The following is a 17499-nucleotide window of genomic DNA, read 5'->3' as shown; positions in this document are numbered from 1 at the left end:
TTCCCCTACCAGCCACCCGAGAAAATGGCATGAAGCCTCTGAAAAAGGGACCAACAGAGAGCCCTGAGAAAAGGGTGCAACTGAAGACTTTTTGGTGACGGTGTCTGGACTGTTTATTTGTATGGACTACATAATTACCTGGCTCAAGGGCCAAGCAATGGAAAGAGATCACCAGACCAACAATCAACTGAGGGATGCAAGATGAGGAGAGAGTTGCTACACCATACTTGGCCACAAGGAGGTGGTCTAGCACTCAGTGAACTCTTTCATACTTACTAAGCTCTCTGTCTAGCTAACAGTTTCATACAGTGAGATCACCAGTCAGTGTGATGGACAGTAAAATATTTCCCCTACTCATTTTCAGTGCTGCCTTTTAAATTTTGTTGGGTGTCTCACTCTTGTATTATAAGAAAGAATAGGAGCACTTGGTGCTCACTCTCAATTAAACAACCCTAATCCTTTTCACCTCTCTTCATAGGGAAGATTTCCATCCTGCTCATATTTTTTGCTCATCTTCTCTAGACTTTTACCACTGCTGCTAGGTTTCTTTTGAGATGGAGGAACAGAATGGAATACAAAATTCTAGCTGAGCGCATACCCAGTGCCTAGCATAGTGGTGTCCTGGGTCCATGACTAGGGCCCAGAGGTGCTACGGTAATAATGGCATATTTTCAGTGATTTTTTTTATCCATTTTATAGCAAACTGCAACATCTTGTTTGCATTTTTGATCACTGTTGCTCAAGGAGTTACTGTTTCCATTCAGCAGCAGTACACAGTGACACACACGTCTTTTCTATGAATGGCCACAGTAAACTCAGAACCCATCAATCCTTACTAGCAGTTCAATTTTCTCCTTCCAGTGTGGAAAACTTCACCAGTCTACTGTGAATTTCATTTGCCAACATGCTGCCCAGCCACTCAGCTTTGTTGTTAGGTCCTTCTGGAGTTTCTCATTCTCTAGTCATGACCAAAACACATCCCACCTGCAAATCGTTGCCTCATTAACAATTAACGTGCCATCATTAAGAGATGTAATAAAGCATACCAGTCCTAGAAAGAATCCTTTGGACACCTCACTATTAAGACGGATCATTTATTTCTGTTTTGTTTTCTCTATCAGTTTCTAACCCATGACAAAATGGTAGCCTCTCAACCTGTGAGAGAGGGTTACTCACCCTGTGCAGTAACTGAGGTTCTGAGAGAGGTGTGTCCCTATGGATGCTCTGCTGTAGGTGCGGCAGCATCCCCTGCAGCTGGGATCTCAGATCTTCACTAGCAGTGCCTATCAGACCACTTGAGCACCTCCCCTCTCTTGCACTGTGTGCGGGATGTACGTATAGCGCTGTGCAGTCAGAACGCTCCCCAGTTCCTTCTCTGCCGCAGAGGTTATGTTTTCGGCTCCGAAGGAAAGGGGAGTAGTAGGGCACCTCAGTTACTGCACAGCGCACAATTGTAGATAGGACAGCATGTCCGAAGAGTGTGTTCATTGCGACCTCGGGCGTAACAATATAATGTTGGGAGAAAGTATCTGTCAATGCCCATGTGGCAGCCTTACAAATGTCATCCATGGGGACATTATTAAGGAAGGCAATAAAGGCAGATAGCAATTGTGTGGAATGTGTTCTGATTGCGGTAGGCTGTCTCTCGTAGCTCGTAAGATAAACATACAATGAGATCCATTTAGCGAGGGATTGTTTAGATAAAGCAGTGCCTCTGGATCTTTCGGTGGTGGAGAGGAATAATCATGGTGATCTCCGTAAGGGTTTAGTCCTGTCTAAGTAGAAGGCTGTGTGCCACACATCTCGGGTGTGTAGCACTGCCTCCTGTTGATTACTTCTGTGATTACTGTGAGGCTTCAGTGGGGGAAAAAAAAGGGGGAGATGTATCGGTTGTTTGAGATGAAAAGACATTGGGACCTTAGGTAAGAATCTTGAGTGTGGGTGTAGCGTAACTGTCTTACGTATCAGAAGAGTAGCCATGTTTGCCGCTTTTACAGACCCAGACTAAGAGTCCTGTAGCACCTTATAGACTAACAGATGTATTGGAGCATAAGCTTTCATGGTCTATAAGGTGCCACAGGACTCTTTGCCACTTCTGTCTTTATAAAAGACGTATGGTGGATGCCATGAGGGCCATGATTTCGCCCCTCCCCATCTCGCAGAGGTGATGGCAACAAGAAAGGCCGTTTTCATTGGTAGGTGTATGTAAGAACAGGTTGCCACTGGTTCAAATGGGGGGCCTAGACCTAGGGTTCTCACAACAAAATGTTTTGCTGGTGGTCGCTTGCTGGTGGCCGCTTTGAAAATTTTTCCTAAAATACTTAACTTTAGGAAAAACAAATACATATATACATATACATGTCCAATCATAGTAATCTATTTATGTAGGGGTGTTTTTGCAGACTCAACAACATACAGTTGTTTCTATTCTTTACTGGACCTAAACAGAATAGAAACAAATAAATAAGGTGCTTTGCATGTTCTTATCTTTTTTGTTATTTCTTTTGCTTTTTTGGTTGCAGGGCTTTGCTTTTTGTTTTTCTTTTAAAAAAAAAGACTTGCTAGCTAATAAGTCTGCTTCTGTGAAAAGTGAGATTTGTATGTTTGTTAATATCACTTTTCAAAGCAGAGACTTGTTAGCTAGCTGGGAGGCAGTGAAAAGTGATATTAACCAACATGCAAATATCACTTTTCACAGCAGATTTACTCAGCCCTGGCAATCTGGGGGACAAACTAATCCTTGGATGGGAAGGTGGGTAGGGAGGCAGTGGAGGCCAGGGGGTGGTGGGGTGAATGGGTGAAGGGCAGCGGGGGCCAGGGGTGATAACAGGGAGGGGGTGTGAGCCCAAAGCCCAGCAGCTGTAGCCTGAAGCCCAGTGGCCGGAGAATGGAGCCCGTCGCTGTGCGGCCAAAGCCTGAAGCCCCACTGTCAGAGCCTATGGTCAGAGCCCGCCGCCATGTGGCCAGAGCCTGCTGCCTGCCACACCAAGACTGAAGCTAGAGGCCTGAGCCTAACCACCCCCCGGAAGGTGGGGAACTCACAATGGCTGTCTGCTCCTCCAACATTTGTGGCTCAAAATGGGGGTAGGGCCCAACCACTTCTTGCTGCCCCGCCCTCCCCCAATCCACTGCCCAGGAGGCTGTGGCTTCAAGAAAAGCCCCTGGTGACCACATGCAGCCACAGTGGCTGCATTTGAGACACACTGGTCTAGACAAAGAACGCAGGCCGGGGTAGGGTTCCAGGCCGGGGTAGGGTCTCTCATATGAGAGTAAGATTTTCAGTACCCTTCAAGTAGTGCTTCATGAGCGGGTATGCGAAGATGGAGTGACTATCAATGGAGGGAGTGAAAAGAAGGGATTGCTGCCAACTGTACCCTAATAGAGCTACTGGCCAACTGTGACTGCTTAAGATGTAGAACGTAGTCAAGAATAAGTGTGCTGCATCAACTGCGTGTGAGGTGCACCAGCCGTAAAAAATCTCATTCATTTGTGTGGGGGGTGGGGTGGGGGGAGGGTTGTTGTGTCACACCTGCTATTCAAAAGTATCTGTTGACTGCATCTGAGAAGGTTAATTTCCTGAAACCAGAAGAGGAGCCAGGCTTTGAGTGGGAGCATCTGGATTGGGATGGAGAATGTGTCCCAAGTCCTGTGAGAAGAGCCACAGTGTTAGGTGGAGACAAGTCAGTCAGCATACCATCACGCGTGAAAGTTAAGTATACCAGACTTGTCGTGGCCAGGTTGGAGCTATTAGTATGACCTGCGCTCAGTCCAACTGTATTTTGCAAAGTACTTGGAATAGGAGGGGGAAGGGAGGGAAGGCATATGAGAGGTGCATCCCATGTTATGCATATGAGAGGTGCATCCCATCCCGCAGCAATCTGCGCCCCAATCCCACTCTGGAACGGAACTGAGGGCAGCAGGAGTTGTGTTGAATGGCAAAAAGATCTACGGTGGGATGGCCCCATTGGTTGAATATGCTTGCATATCCACCTCCCACTTGTGATCGTGTGAGAATGTCCTGCTTTGTGTGTCTGCAGTGTCTGTGTACCCAGAAGGTACACAGCTGAAACAGAGATGCTGTTCTGGATAAACTAGTTGCACACAGTTTTTTGTCTCCATGCATAACATGTGGGATCTCACTCCTCCCTGCCTGTTGATACAAGACATGAAGGCAAGATTGTCCATTACCACTCTTACAGTATACTGCTTGAGAAGAGATAGGAAATGCCAGCAGGTATTGCGGACCACTTGTAGCTCTAAGAGGTTGATGTGTAAGGTGGATTCGGTTGAAGACCATCTGCTCTGCACTATGTTTGTGTAGATGCATTCCCCAACCAATTAGGGAGGCATCAGTGGTTAGGATTATAGTTGGCGATATTGGTAGGACGTTGTTGGGCTGTTTCCATCACAGTAGTGAATCCTTGACTCACCTTGGCATGGATAAAAGTTTGTGTTTATGGGGGAGGTATACAGAATGAAGCCATACTTGAAGACATCACATGTCAGTCTTGTATGTCTGACCACAAAATGTGGCTCCTCCCATGTGATGAGGTGAATAGACTCCAAAACGGGAAAAACGGAGCTAATCAGTTGCCAAACTGTTGGAACGTCAGAGACGGTGGAGATGACTTGAACAAGGGAAGGCGTCTCAGGGCCTCGACCACACGTTCAAAATAGTTGCTTTGATGCTGGTGAGTGAGATGTAGCCCCTTCAGAAGCAGACTGGTTACATTTAGTAGGAGGTTTTTGTCAACGTCATTGGGTGTCAATGTCACTGAGGGGTTCGGGATCACCAGTGGAGTTGGTACTTCCCCAAGCGTCTCTTTGGTTCTGGCGTGTTTTTCCTGAGAGAACAAAGTGTAGCTTGGGTGTCTTTAAGGGAGTGCAATGAGTTCTGTGTGCTCCCAGAATAGTTTCTGGCCTTTGAATGGTAAGTCCTATACTGCGGTTTGTACCTCCATAGGAAAGCCTGATAGGTGTAGCCATGATGAGAATCTCATGACCATAGCAGTCGCAATGGATCGGTGATTGGAGAGTCTAATGAGGCTTGTAGGGTCGTATGGGCTAGGTGGTATCCCTCCACTATCAAGGACTAGAATTACTCCTTTTTGGACTCTGGAAAAACTTGGCCATGATTTACCAATTTTGAGTAGTTCAGATTATACTTGGCCATGAGAGCTTCATAATTTGAAATCCTCAACTGTAGAGTGACTGAAGAGTATGTCTTGCATCCAAAGAGGTCCAGGCATTTCCAGTCTCTGTCTGGATGACTAGCTCGAGATTGGTAAAGTTGCTCTCTCCTTCGTCACACTGACCACCAAAGAATTTGGGGTGGGATGCGAAAATAAACATTTAGTATCCTTTGCTGGAATGTAATATTTTTCTGTCAGTGTGTTTGCAGGTAAAAGGGATGTCATCCGGGGTCTGACACAGAACCTTTGTAGGTTTGAGAAGAGCTTCACTGATTGGTAGTGTGATCTTTGCGGAAGAGGATGCGTGGAGGATATCCAGCAGTTTATGCTACCGGACTTTGACTTCCTCCAGCAGCATGTGTAGGGAGTCTGCAATCCTATGGAACAGATCTTGAAACTGCCTGAAGTCATCAGCAGATGTAGGGGGTGGAGACTTAACTGCCTTATCAGGTGAGGAGGAAGAAAAATGTAAATTTGGGGATGCCTGCTTTTCCTGATCTTCCTCCTCAGTTGGTACTGGTGGCGGCTCAACCTCCTGAGGGCAAGACACCAATGGAGAAGGGAGAGCAGTAGGTCTCCAGCTTTAATCTCTGGGATGGTTCCTGAATTGTGCCCCATAAATAGCCCACGGGTCCCAATATGGCCAGTTTGGTGGGAGTGGCACATGTGGCTGCATCCATGGTAGTCCCTGACAGGATTGGGGGTCATATAGTGATGATAACCAGGTGCAATTTGTCCAATAGTAGAGGGAACAATGGAGTCCTCGTCCTCCTCCTCACTGGGGAAGTGAGGTGCCATCCTCTGTGGAAAGAGGGAAGAATGTTGAGAGTCTAGAGAGGAGGGTAGAAGCGGGAGGAGGTCCAGTCAAAGAAGCGGAGACTCAGGAGTGTCAGATACCAGAAGGTCTTTAGGCTATCTAAAGAGTCTTGTGAAGGAGGAAGGAGCATCATCGGTGCTGTTGTAATGCCCAGTGCCGAAGAGAGGGTCTATGTTCCCGAAGTTTCAGAAGATGACACCACAGATTTAGCTGGTGTCAAAGACTTGCTCGGTGCTGATGGCTTCATTGGTGCCAGAAATGGAATTAGTGCTGTAGCTCCTGTAAGTGAGCCGCCTCAGTCCCCAAAACTGGGAAACAGCACTGAGGGCTGACAGTCTGCCTGGATAGGGTCTTTAGACAGTTTCTTTAAGTCAGCATCAGAGATACTTAGACGAGCCCTGGAGCCATGTCCCCCGTCAAACGAGGTTGAAGCCAACAACCTAGCTGGGGAAAGTGTTCTGGTGGGCTGCGCCTCAGAGTGAGAGGAGGAGGAGGAAGAAGCTAATTTCTTGTCATCCGCACGCTCACAGGAGGACTCTCTTGACAGGGTGTGGAAAAGTAGGGGCCAACAAATGACCTGGTAGAGCATGAGGGCCTCTCTGTGGAAGAGTCCAGGTCTGATGCCAGAAGTAGTGATTTCTCCATGAGAGGTTTCAATCTAAGGTTCTGGCTCTGGGTTTCAGGTCGAGGCAGTGGGATCACTTTTGAGGGACGTGTCCCTCTCCCAGACAGCAGATACACTATGGGTGGCCATCCGTTATCAAGAAGGCAGCCCAGCATGAGAAGAACTTCTTAAACCCAGGAGAGCTGGGCATAAGAGTGAAGGGGAAAAGGCTTCCAGTTGGGAAGTGGGAAAAACAGAAACCTAATCTAGGAGAACTGTAAAGATAAAAAAAGTTAACAAAAAAAACGTTTACACAGCTAGAAGGAGAATGAAGAAAAACTAGCTATACTATCAGGTATGGCACTATATTTCTGAGGGAATAGGAGAAGCAGGCTCTGCTAGTGGATTCCGTCCCAGATCAAAGGCAGTAGAGAAAGAATTGGAGGTGGCTGGACCACACAGCACTGTATATACACATCTCATGCACACCACGAGAGAGAGGAGGTGCACATGTGCAGTCCAACAGGCACAGCTAGTGAAGATCTCTAATCCCAGGTGCAAGGGGCACTGCTGCACCTACAGTGGAACACCCACAGTGATATCACTCAAAGAATAACTATTCAGTTTCTTTCGTAAAGTCTTATAAAAGGATTTTTGCCAAAGGTTCATGGAAAGTCCAAGTAAATTATATCTTTATTGCCTCCTTCAAGAATTCAGTTAGGAGAGGTATAGAAGTAACACAGATTAAATATCATAGGGATAAACCAAAGTGTTTAATAACTGTTTTATGTTATTTCAGCTACTATACCTGGTAATGATGTTAGGTTCACTGATCTAGAATTTTCAGCATCACGCCTAGCACTTTAAAAAACCCTCCAGCAAAGTTGCTGATTTTAATGACAGGTATATTTTTGCTAGCAGCTAAGCTACTTCATTCTTAAGGTCCTTCAGAACTCTTGAGCATTTGGTCCTGGTGACTTGCTGCAAATTAAATCATCACTTTGCTTATAACACCTTGTCTTTGGATACCACAGTTTTTGAGAGCTTCTTTTTAATCACCTGAGAACAACAGCGATCTACACATCCTCTGTTGTAGAGACTGATGCAATGAGTTCAGTTTCTCTGCAATGTTTTTAATCCTCTACAATTTATCCCTTTATGACCCGACAGTCTAGCAGATCCAATGATTCTCTTGCAGGCTTCTAGGTAAAGTATTTCTCAATGTTTACAAAGCAAGTAGCTAGACACACAAAAATACTTTTTGCCATCTTATACCTAAGCATGTCATAGTTTACATTCCTTTCCACTGGTTTCCCTTGAGCAGGATTTTTTTTTTTAAATTATATTTTTGGCTTGAATAAAATCTTATAAGCACCATTTAATTTGAGTGTTTAGGGAAGGATCCCTAGTCAACAGAATGCACCTGACATCTAGAAACTGCAAGGAATACAACACCTGTATCCACATATTAAATACTTTTCTGTAGATCCTAAAATTGAAGTGCTTTAAGGCGATCTTGGAGAAGATTTGGCAGTCCTCAACAACGTCGTGATGGCAGAATTTTCTAACTGCCTCCCTGGAGATGGTTCACTGAGGCAGATGTAGCAATCAGGTGGTCCCTTTCTGGGCAAGAAGAAGAAGGATAATTTGCCTTCTCCTTTTCACTCTAAAAAAAGGAGTTTAAGTTATTTTCTAAAGCCCCTACCTTAATTTCTTAAGGCTATTGATAAGTGCCTATTTTAGCACCTCTCTTCTTTGAGAAATCCATCTTTTCTAATGTTCTTTCTGATTTGTGGTATCTTCCTTTGTCTTTTTCTTGGTTATGTCTACACTGGCAACTGAACGACAAAACTTTTGTCGGGGGGGGGGGGCAGGAGGTTTAAACAACTCTGAAAGACAAAGAAGTTCTGCCGACAACAAGTGCCAGTGTGAACAGCGGGGGTGGAAGCTTTTTGTCAGCAGGCGAGCTGACAAACAGCAGCTATGCTGCGCCCCTTTTAGCAACACGGCTGTAACAACACAGCCATGCCGTTAAAAGCTGCGTAGGGTAGACACAGCCTAATGAAAGGTGAAAAGGGAGCACAGGGGCTGAAGAACGGGCTTTATGCTTCTAGTGAAAGGAAGGAAGGAAAGAAGGAAATTAGTGGATAGGAAGTGGGAAAGCTGGTGTCGTTTACATCAGATGTAGTTGACAGGTTTTTTGCCTCCTTACTTCCTAATAGGTGGTGTAATAATGCCAATTGTATGGGATGTTGTTGGACAGTGCAAGTGATGTATGACCAAAAAAATTATCTCCCGTCTGTTACACTGATATTGTAACAACCACTTCTAGGACATATTAAAGTGACTTCATATCAAGAGAGTGAGCTTCATGAAGACGTTTCTCCAACTTGCAACTCAAACTGTAAGCCTCAGCTCGGGTACATGTAACACACTTTTCTTCTATCGCCTTGAACACTACCCTGTACACAGGACTGCTCTCAAAATTCTCACAAGGTAGACCGAAGCTGGACAAAGCAGAAAAGTGGCTGTCTACCATGAAATCTGTAACTTCCAGTTTTTCCATCTACATTGCAACAAGACTAGATCTGCCCAGATGAGGAGAAAAAAGACCAAGTTTTTATAATACATTTGACCTCTTACTGTGCAAATTTAAATCTAAACACTTTTTTTGTAAGACTGCTTACTATTTTAGGCCCAGTTCAGCAAGTTACTTACACATGTCTAACCTTAAGAATGTGCCTTCAGTATATTGATCAGAGCCTTAGACATCATAAACTAAACACCTAAATCCCATCATAATGAAGTTACCTGCTATACCCGGATGCTGTAGCAGATATTTTTAATTGAAGCATATGATCATCATTTTTACCCAAATACTTTAAATAAATCTCTAATTAAATCTCTAATTAAAACAATCCAGACGGTACTACTGGCCCTGATTCTCCTAATACTTATACACATGCTTAACTGTAAACATGAGCATAGACCCATTGACTTCAAATTTGACATTAAACACATAAGAGTGTTTCAAGGATCTGGGTCTATATAAGCTATAGAACTGAACCTAGAAATACAAAACAAGAGGACTTCAAAACTTGCAAATACCTTATACAATCCAATGCCAGGATCAATGAGAAATGACCGAGCAGATGTAGATGGCTGATTGGGCGATCCACTCCCTGTTGTTCTCTTGACTTTGTTCTTACAGTTGGCAACAGTACACGGGTTGACTTCTCCATCCTTATTAGTCAAGGAACTGGTAGGAGCATCAGACTCAGTCCGTATCAAAAGCTGAACTATGTCATTTAGTCCAACATTGTAATCGAATAAAGTATGTCCATCTTCCAGCTGTCAAAAAAGTAGATTTTATTTTGCAAAGGTCCATTTTAAGAAATATTGCTAAAATTTCCTCTTAACACAATAATTCCATTGAATAGAAAATGGTAAAGCATTTTTTAAAATACTAATTAAATTACTTCTATGTGGTCATTCGTTTTATAGTTTTCTTGCTAGAAGTGAACAGAAAACCCCTTAAGCTCAACGGGACCAAGATTTCATCCAATGAGATTACTCACAGGCATAAAAACTATACTTGTGCATCTTGGCAGGATTTGGGCCTTACCACATGAGGGACAATCTTCACGCATTGATATATTTTGCATTCCACAACCAAGTCTCCTTACAACTTTTCATGAGTGATGTACCCGAATACTTGGATACTAATATCTAAACTGTACTCTTAAATATATTCACCTAAATTTGAGTTATTGCTGATTATGTACTATATGTATCATTTGACTTCTAAAAACAAACTTTGTATTTGTGGATAATCTAGCACTATACCCAGATACACAGGTTGAGAAAAAAGTGTCTGTTCATTATATAATTTTAACATTAACTTTAATAAATTTTTTAAATCTGGTATACTCCAGTTATTTCCTACTCAGAATGCAGACCATAACCACATAATAGTATTGGAGACAGTGTAGTTAAGTGTGGGGAAATGAAGTTTTACTGACAACCACTCTATTGCGCACAATTCACACTTTCCCAATCTTTTCAAAGCAGCAAGTCAATATTTTAGACTTAAATAATCTTTCACTATCACAGTTTTCTAAAATATCCAGACAGCCAAAAAAGGGGTAAAAATGTAATTGGAAAAAAAATTTGTTTACCTTTTGAAACAAAAACAAATACTTTTTGTGAGAGATTACAATTAGAGAAAGAATGCAATGACATATATTAGGCTTTCGGGGTTCTAGTAAAGAACTCATCTGTATCAAGAGCACCCACAAGTTGGGCTTAGAAAAGAAAGCTTGCTACTCCAGGTTTTTTTAAGACCAGAAGTGGTTAAGCATATGGGTTTATTTCACAAGCGAGTCTTGTTAACTCGCCAGTTAGGAACTATGGCCCCTGAGCTACAAAGGCATTTAAGTGCCTAAAGCTTAGATTTAGATGCCTAAATCCCCGTTTTAGGCTCTACTGCAATCCACGAAACTCCCACCCAGCCCTGTAGGCACCTAAACTCGGCATCCAAGTCTTCAAGTTAAAGTTCCATAGGCATACACAATGCTGAAACATTGCTGAAACATACACAATGCTGACTCTCTAGGCCAGGGACGTCCTAGTTATTCTGGGGCCCTACGCAGCTCCCCCGCAGGGGTCAGAGGCTGGCCTGGCGGGCAGGGGGAACTGCCTTTCTCACTGGGTCTTAAGACAGGCAGGGCTTAGGACACTGCCCTCACTGGACTACTCCCAGGGAGCCAGAGAAATAAAAAACTTATCCTATATCAGAAATGTAATCTTGTATGAGCATACGAAATGCTGGAAGACCAAACAAGAGTGGGATCAGTATTCTTTCCTTCCATGCAAAGAAAAGTGAGGGAAGAAGATTTCCATAAGAATACAAGAACGCCCATACTGGATCAGACCAATGGTTCATCTAGCCCAGTATACTGTCTTCCAACAGTGGCTTTGAGCCCCCGCAGCTCTCAGTGCCTCACTTCAGTGGCAGGAAGTGCTCCTAGCAAGGACATACACCACTGGCAGGAGAGGATAATATGGACACCAACAGCCAATATAATTGCTGCAGGGGCTGCAAGTCAACCTAACTTAAGTCAACCTAATTTGTAGTGTAGACAAGCCTTAAGACACAAAATTAGTTACACCTACTAAGGGACATAAAAGGCAATTAAGAGGAGCATCTATAAATACATTAAGAGAAAGATGAAGAAAGTGTACGTCCTCTACTTAGCAGGGAAGGAGAGCCAGTAATGAATGATATCAAGGAAAGAGGTGTTTAATGCCTATTTTGCTTCATTTTTCTCTACAAAAGTCAGTTGTGATTAGATGCTTAACACAATTAATATTAACAACAAAGGGGAAGAAACTCAAGTGAGAAGGCAGAGGAGGGGGAGTATTTAAGTAAGTTAATGTATTCAAATCTGCAGAGTCTGAGAAATTCACCTTATGGTACTTAAGGAACTAACTGAAGCAATCTTGGAACCATAATTATCTTTGAGAATTCATGGAGGATGGGTGAGGTCCCAAAGGACTGGAGAAGTGCAAACAGAGAACCTGTCTTAAAAAAAGGAGAACAAAAAGAGAACCTAGAAATTATAAACCATTCAGCCTAACTTTGAACCTGGATAGATACTGGAACAAAATATTAAACAATAAATTTAAGCTTCTACAGGGTAATAGCATTTTAAGGAATAGCCAGCATGGATTTACCACAAACAAATCATGCCAAATCAATCTAATTTCCTTCTTTAACAGCGTTATTGGCCTAGAGGATATGGGGAAGCAGTAGACGCACCATTTCTTGACTTTATTAAAAAAGGCTTACTATAGTCCTACATGACAGTCTCATAAACTAGGGAAGCATGGTCTAGATGAAATTACTAGTACAACTGGTTGAGAAGAAGACCACGCTCAGCGTTATCATTCAAATTGGGAGGGTGTATCTAGTGGGGTACCGCAAGGGTCTGTCCTGGGTCTAGTATTATTTAGTATTTTCATTAATGGACTTGGATAATGGACTGGAGAGTACACTTCTAACATTTGTGGATGACATCAAGCTGAGGAGCTCCAAGCACTTTAGAGGACAGGATTACAATTCAGAACAGTCTTGATCAATTGGAGGAGAATTGGCCTGATGTGAACAAGATAAAATTTAACAATGACAAATGCAACGTTCTACACTTAAAGAGGGGGGGGGGGGATCAAATGCACTATTACAAACAGAGGAATAACTGACTAGGTGGTAGTCCTGCTAAAAAGGATGTAGGAGTTATAATGGATCACAAACTAAATGTGAGTCAACGATGTGATGTAGGTGCAAAAAAAGGCTAATATTCTGTGGTATGTTAACAGAAGTGAGGCCTCAGCTGGAGTACTGGGTCCCAGTTCTGGGTGTCACACTTTAGGAAAAATGTAGATAAATTGGAGAGTCCAGAGGAGAGCAACCACAAATAAAAAGTTTAGAAAAACCTGACTATGAGGAAAGCAGAACAAACTTAGTATGTTTAATCTTGAGAAAAGATGACAGAAGATCTGATAACAGTCTTCAAATGCGTTAAGGGCTATTATGAAGAGGATCGTGATCCATCATTCTCCACATCCACTGAAGGCAGGACAAAGACAATTTGCAGCCAAAAGATTTGCAGGATAGTTAAGTATTGGAATAAGCTTCCAAGGGAGGCTGTGGGATCCCCTTAATTGAAGGTTTTTAAGAACAGGTTAGACAAACTGTCATATATGGTCTAAGTATATTTGGTCTTGTCTCAGCATAGGGGGCTGGACACAATGACCTCTCAAGGTCCCTTCCAGCCCTACATGTCTGTGATTGATGAACTTCAGTAGAAACTTGAACTGTTCTTTGGTGTAAAGCAGTGGTTCTCAAACTTTTGTACTGGTGACCCCTTTCACACAGCAAGCCTCTGAGTGCAACCCCCTTTAGAAATTAAAAACATTTTTAAAAATATTTACCACCCTTATAAATGCTGGAGGCAAAGCGGGGTTTGGGGTGGAAGCTGGCAGCTTGCAACCCACCATGTAATAACCTCGCAACCCCCTGAGACGTCCCTACCCACAGTTTGAGAACCCCTGAGGTAAAGGCTTCCTTACAGGTGAGGTTCCACATTAGATTTACCCGTTAGAGGATTCTTCCTTTCCTGAAGTCTTTATTAGCATTTCAAAAGACACAAAGGCAAGGGGAGATGGAGACAGTGGGTCAAAACTCACTGCAAATGTTTCAGTGAATAGCTACAGTGGCTGCTATAACTGAGTTGGCAAGTTTCTGTTTCTAAGTGCTTTCCAAGATAAAGGGCTTGGCTACATTTACATTTTATAGCGCTCTAACTTGCTGGCTCAGGGGTGTGAAAAATCACCCCTGAGTGCAGCAAGTCAGAGCGCTTTAAAGCGCTATTATAAACAGGCTCTGAGCAGTGGGAGCCGCGCTCCCAGTGCTCAGAGCTAATTCCCTCGTGGCAGTGGATTACCAGGAGCACTAGGAGTGCTCTCTCCCAGCGCTCACGCACTACCACACTCACACTTCAAAGCACTGTCGTGGGAGCACTCCTGCAAAAGTGCTTTGAAGTTTCCAGGGTAGCCATGCCCAAGGAAGATGTATATTGAACTAAATGGTTAAGATGTAATGAATTCTCTAGAAGAATCTTCCCCTCCCCGCCCCCAATGGTGAGCCAAGTATAAGAGCGTGTTAAACTGAATGCACCTGTTAAGACAGAAAGGCATCTGTATTTCTAGGCACCCTGCTGATGCAATGGATTCAGTTTCCTCAGGGGGGTAAGCAGACTTCTTCCACTTGCCATATCTACTATTTCTGACCACACCATCTCTTGGATAAGGATAATTTTATAGCTCGAGTAACTAGCTAAAAGTAGTTCTAAATTTCTGTGAGCCAGTACTAGAAGTAAATGAGGTTAACAATATTTGCCAACTAGAGCAACAGCCTGCAAGCTATACCCTGCAAAACTGCAGAATTGCTATACAACAGCTTCATGGTACAGAATGTTAAATGATTCTTCGGTGCCATGTCTCCACCTGCCCAGGCTATAGAGTTAAATGTATCAAACTTTTTTAGCTTCATTGCCCTTCCTTAGGGGGAACCATATTCCCCTCGTAAGGGTTATCAATATAGTCAAAGAGTGACCGGAAATGTGTAAAGATAACTTTCCTTTATATTTGAACATTTTCCCATGTATGTGTGTCAACTTTAGTGAACCAAAATTGTTTACCTCCTTTTCTCCCCCACAAAAAAATCTGATGATAAAAGTCCTAAAGCACTATGGCAAAGTAGGTAGAAAGTTTTATCAGAGAGTTAGCACACTTGCATTTTGAGCCAGTTAGCTAGTGTTTTTTGTAGCAGACAAGAAGCCTTTATCTAGTTATTTTTCTGGGCCACAAGAAGTTCTCAAACTATCCAGTTTAGACTAGTTTTGTAGACTGTTGCCAGGGACAGTCACTCTGTTTCCCAGAGAGAAAAGTCAACTAATCTACGAGCAGCAGATCAGGAGCATGACTGGCATTAGCACCCAAAAAAGCCATCACTGCCCTTTTGAGCCAGCATTCCTGCTACTCTCCTCCCCCTCCACACAGACTAGGTAAAAGTAATGAACTACTTCTGATCATTAGTACTAATAGATATAAAAGAGTGATAACAATGGCGACTGTATGTCTTCATCCTTATTCCTCACAAAGGATTTCTTGTATGTTTAATTTTTATTCAACTCAAGTTCAGATGAGCCGTAAGTCTTGCTATTAGAGCACCAGGGAGAGTAGCATGGACAAAGCTGTGGAAACAGGAGTTAAGTGGTTATAAAGAGGAGCAGAACAGGAAAAGCAAACTACTTAATGTTTAGCCTGAATTTCCTCATATTCCCAAATAGTTGGGTTTTTTTTGAAAGGGGAGGGGGTTGTTTGTAGTTCAGGGTGAATAAAGCGATTCTTTTTTAAATCTCTATTTTAATTAGCTAAATAAACCTACCTGAACTAAATCTCAAATTGACAATCTACATTAAAGCCTAATGTTACTATAACCTAGGGCTGCCGATTAATCACAGTTAACTCATGTGATTAACTCAAAAAATTAATCATGATTAAATCGCACTGTTAAACAATAGAACAAATGAAATTTATTACATATTTTTGGATGTGTTCCTACTGTTAAAATACTGATTTCTATTACAACACAAAATAGAAAGCGTACACTGCTCACTTAATATTTTTATTACAAATGTTTGCACTGTAAAAATGATACAATATTTTTCAATTCACATCATACAAGTACTGTTGTGCAATTTCTATCATGAAAGTGCAACTTACCAATGTCTATTTCTTTGTGTTACATAACTGCACTAAAATACAAAACGCAAAAAAATTTAGAGCCTTTAGAGCAAAAAAATTAAGTCCACCCAGTCCTTGTTCACCCAATCACTAAAACAAGTTTGTTTACGTTTACTGGAGATAATGCTGCCCACTTTTTATTTACGTCACCTGAAAGCGAGAACAGACGTTCACATAGCACTGTTGTAGCCGGTATGGCAAGGTATTTACGTGCCAGATCTCCTAAACGTTCTTAAGCCCCTTCATGCTTCGGCCACCATTCCAGAGGACATGCTTCCATGCTAATGATGCTTGTTAGGGGAGGAAAAAAAAAAAAAAAGTTACTCACCCTTTTTGTAACTTGTTCTTCAAGATGTGTTGCTCATATCTATTAAAGTTAGGTGTGTGCACATGCCGCGTGCATGGCTATTAGAAACTTTTCCCTAGCAGCTACCTGTTGGCCCATCTGTGGAGCCCCCCGGAGTGGCACTGGTATGGCGCTCTATATACGACCCTGCTGGCCCAACCCCCCTTCAGTTCCTTCTTGCCGGCTACTCCAACAGAGGGAAAGATGGGGGGAATGAAATAGATATGAGCAACACATCTCCAAGAACAACAGTTACAAAAAGGGCGAGTAACTTTTTTTTCTTCTTTGTGTGCTTGCTCATATCAATTACAGTTAGGTAACTTCCAAGCCTTAGCTCTGAGGTGGGGTCAGAGTCAACGTATTGCTGACCGAAGTACCACTCTGCCGAAGGCAGCATCGTCCCTAGATCGTGGGACAATGGCGTAGTGCAATGTGAAAGTATGCACTGAAGACCATGTCGCAGCCCTGCAGATCTCCTGGAGAGGTACATGGGCCATGAAGGCTGTTGATAAGGCCTGCACCCTCGTGGAATGAGGTGTGATGGCAGGAGGAGGAACCTTTGCGAAGTCATAACAAGCACGGATACATGCCATAATCTGGGAGGAGATCCGCTGGGAAGAGACTGGCAAACCTTTCATCCGCTCCACCACAGCAACGAACAACTGGGTTGTCTTGCGGAACGGACTCATGAAGTTGATATAGAAGGTGAGTGTTCTCCTGACATCCAGCAAGTGTAGCTGTTGTTCGTGAGAGCTGTTGTGTGGTTTTGGATAGAAGACTGGCAGGAAGATGTCCTGGCTAATGTGGAAACAGGACACCACCTTGGGGAGGAAAGCTGGATGAGGTCTACTCTAAGCTGTACCTGGTCTTTATGAAAGATAGTGTACAGAGGCTCAGGAGGTGAGGGCCCATAGCGTTACACTAATAAAATAATACCAATAGAATCTTATAAGAGGAATAAGGCAAAATGCCGCGTTTATTGTAAATACAACAGTTAGCATATGCTTTTCAATCACACACACACACAGAGTCCTGCCAGTTGATGTTTACAGTTACCGGTCCAGAGTCTGGATCAATCTAGAGGCCAGCCAGATTGGTCGCAGAGGGGAGCAGGGCTCTGTTGGTCACGATCCGATACTCCTGGAGTGTGGCAAGACGAACCCAAAGTCTC

At 43.1% G+C, this 17499-nt stretch overlaps 1 protein-coding gene across 1 annotated transcript in view; it reads right to left on the bottom strand.

Moving 5' to 3' along the window:
* Nucleotides 1-17499, bottom strand: part of UHRF2 (ubiquitin like with PHD and ring finger domains 2) — a 173129-nt gene that overhangs the window by 128789 nt on the left and 26841 nt on the right. The window contains exon 2 of the mRNA XM_084629196.1: nucleotides 9722-9964. Within this exon, the coding sequence (XP_084485322.1) occupies nucleotides 9722-9964 (243 nt within the window). The remainder of the gene's footprint in view (nucleotides 1-9721; nucleotides 9965-17499) is intronic.

The sequence above is a fragment of the Lepidochelys olivacea genome (genome assembly GCF_965140295.1).
Source record: "Lepidochelys olivacea isolate rLepOli2 genome assembly, chromosome: 5".
NCBI classification, from domain to species: domain Eukaryota; kingdom Metazoa; phylum Chordata; order Testudines; family Cheloniidae; genus Lepidochelys; species Lepidochelys olivacea.
The sequence above is the reverse complement of the archived record's forward strand: the minus strand, read 5'-3'. Positions and strand labels throughout refer to the sequence as shown.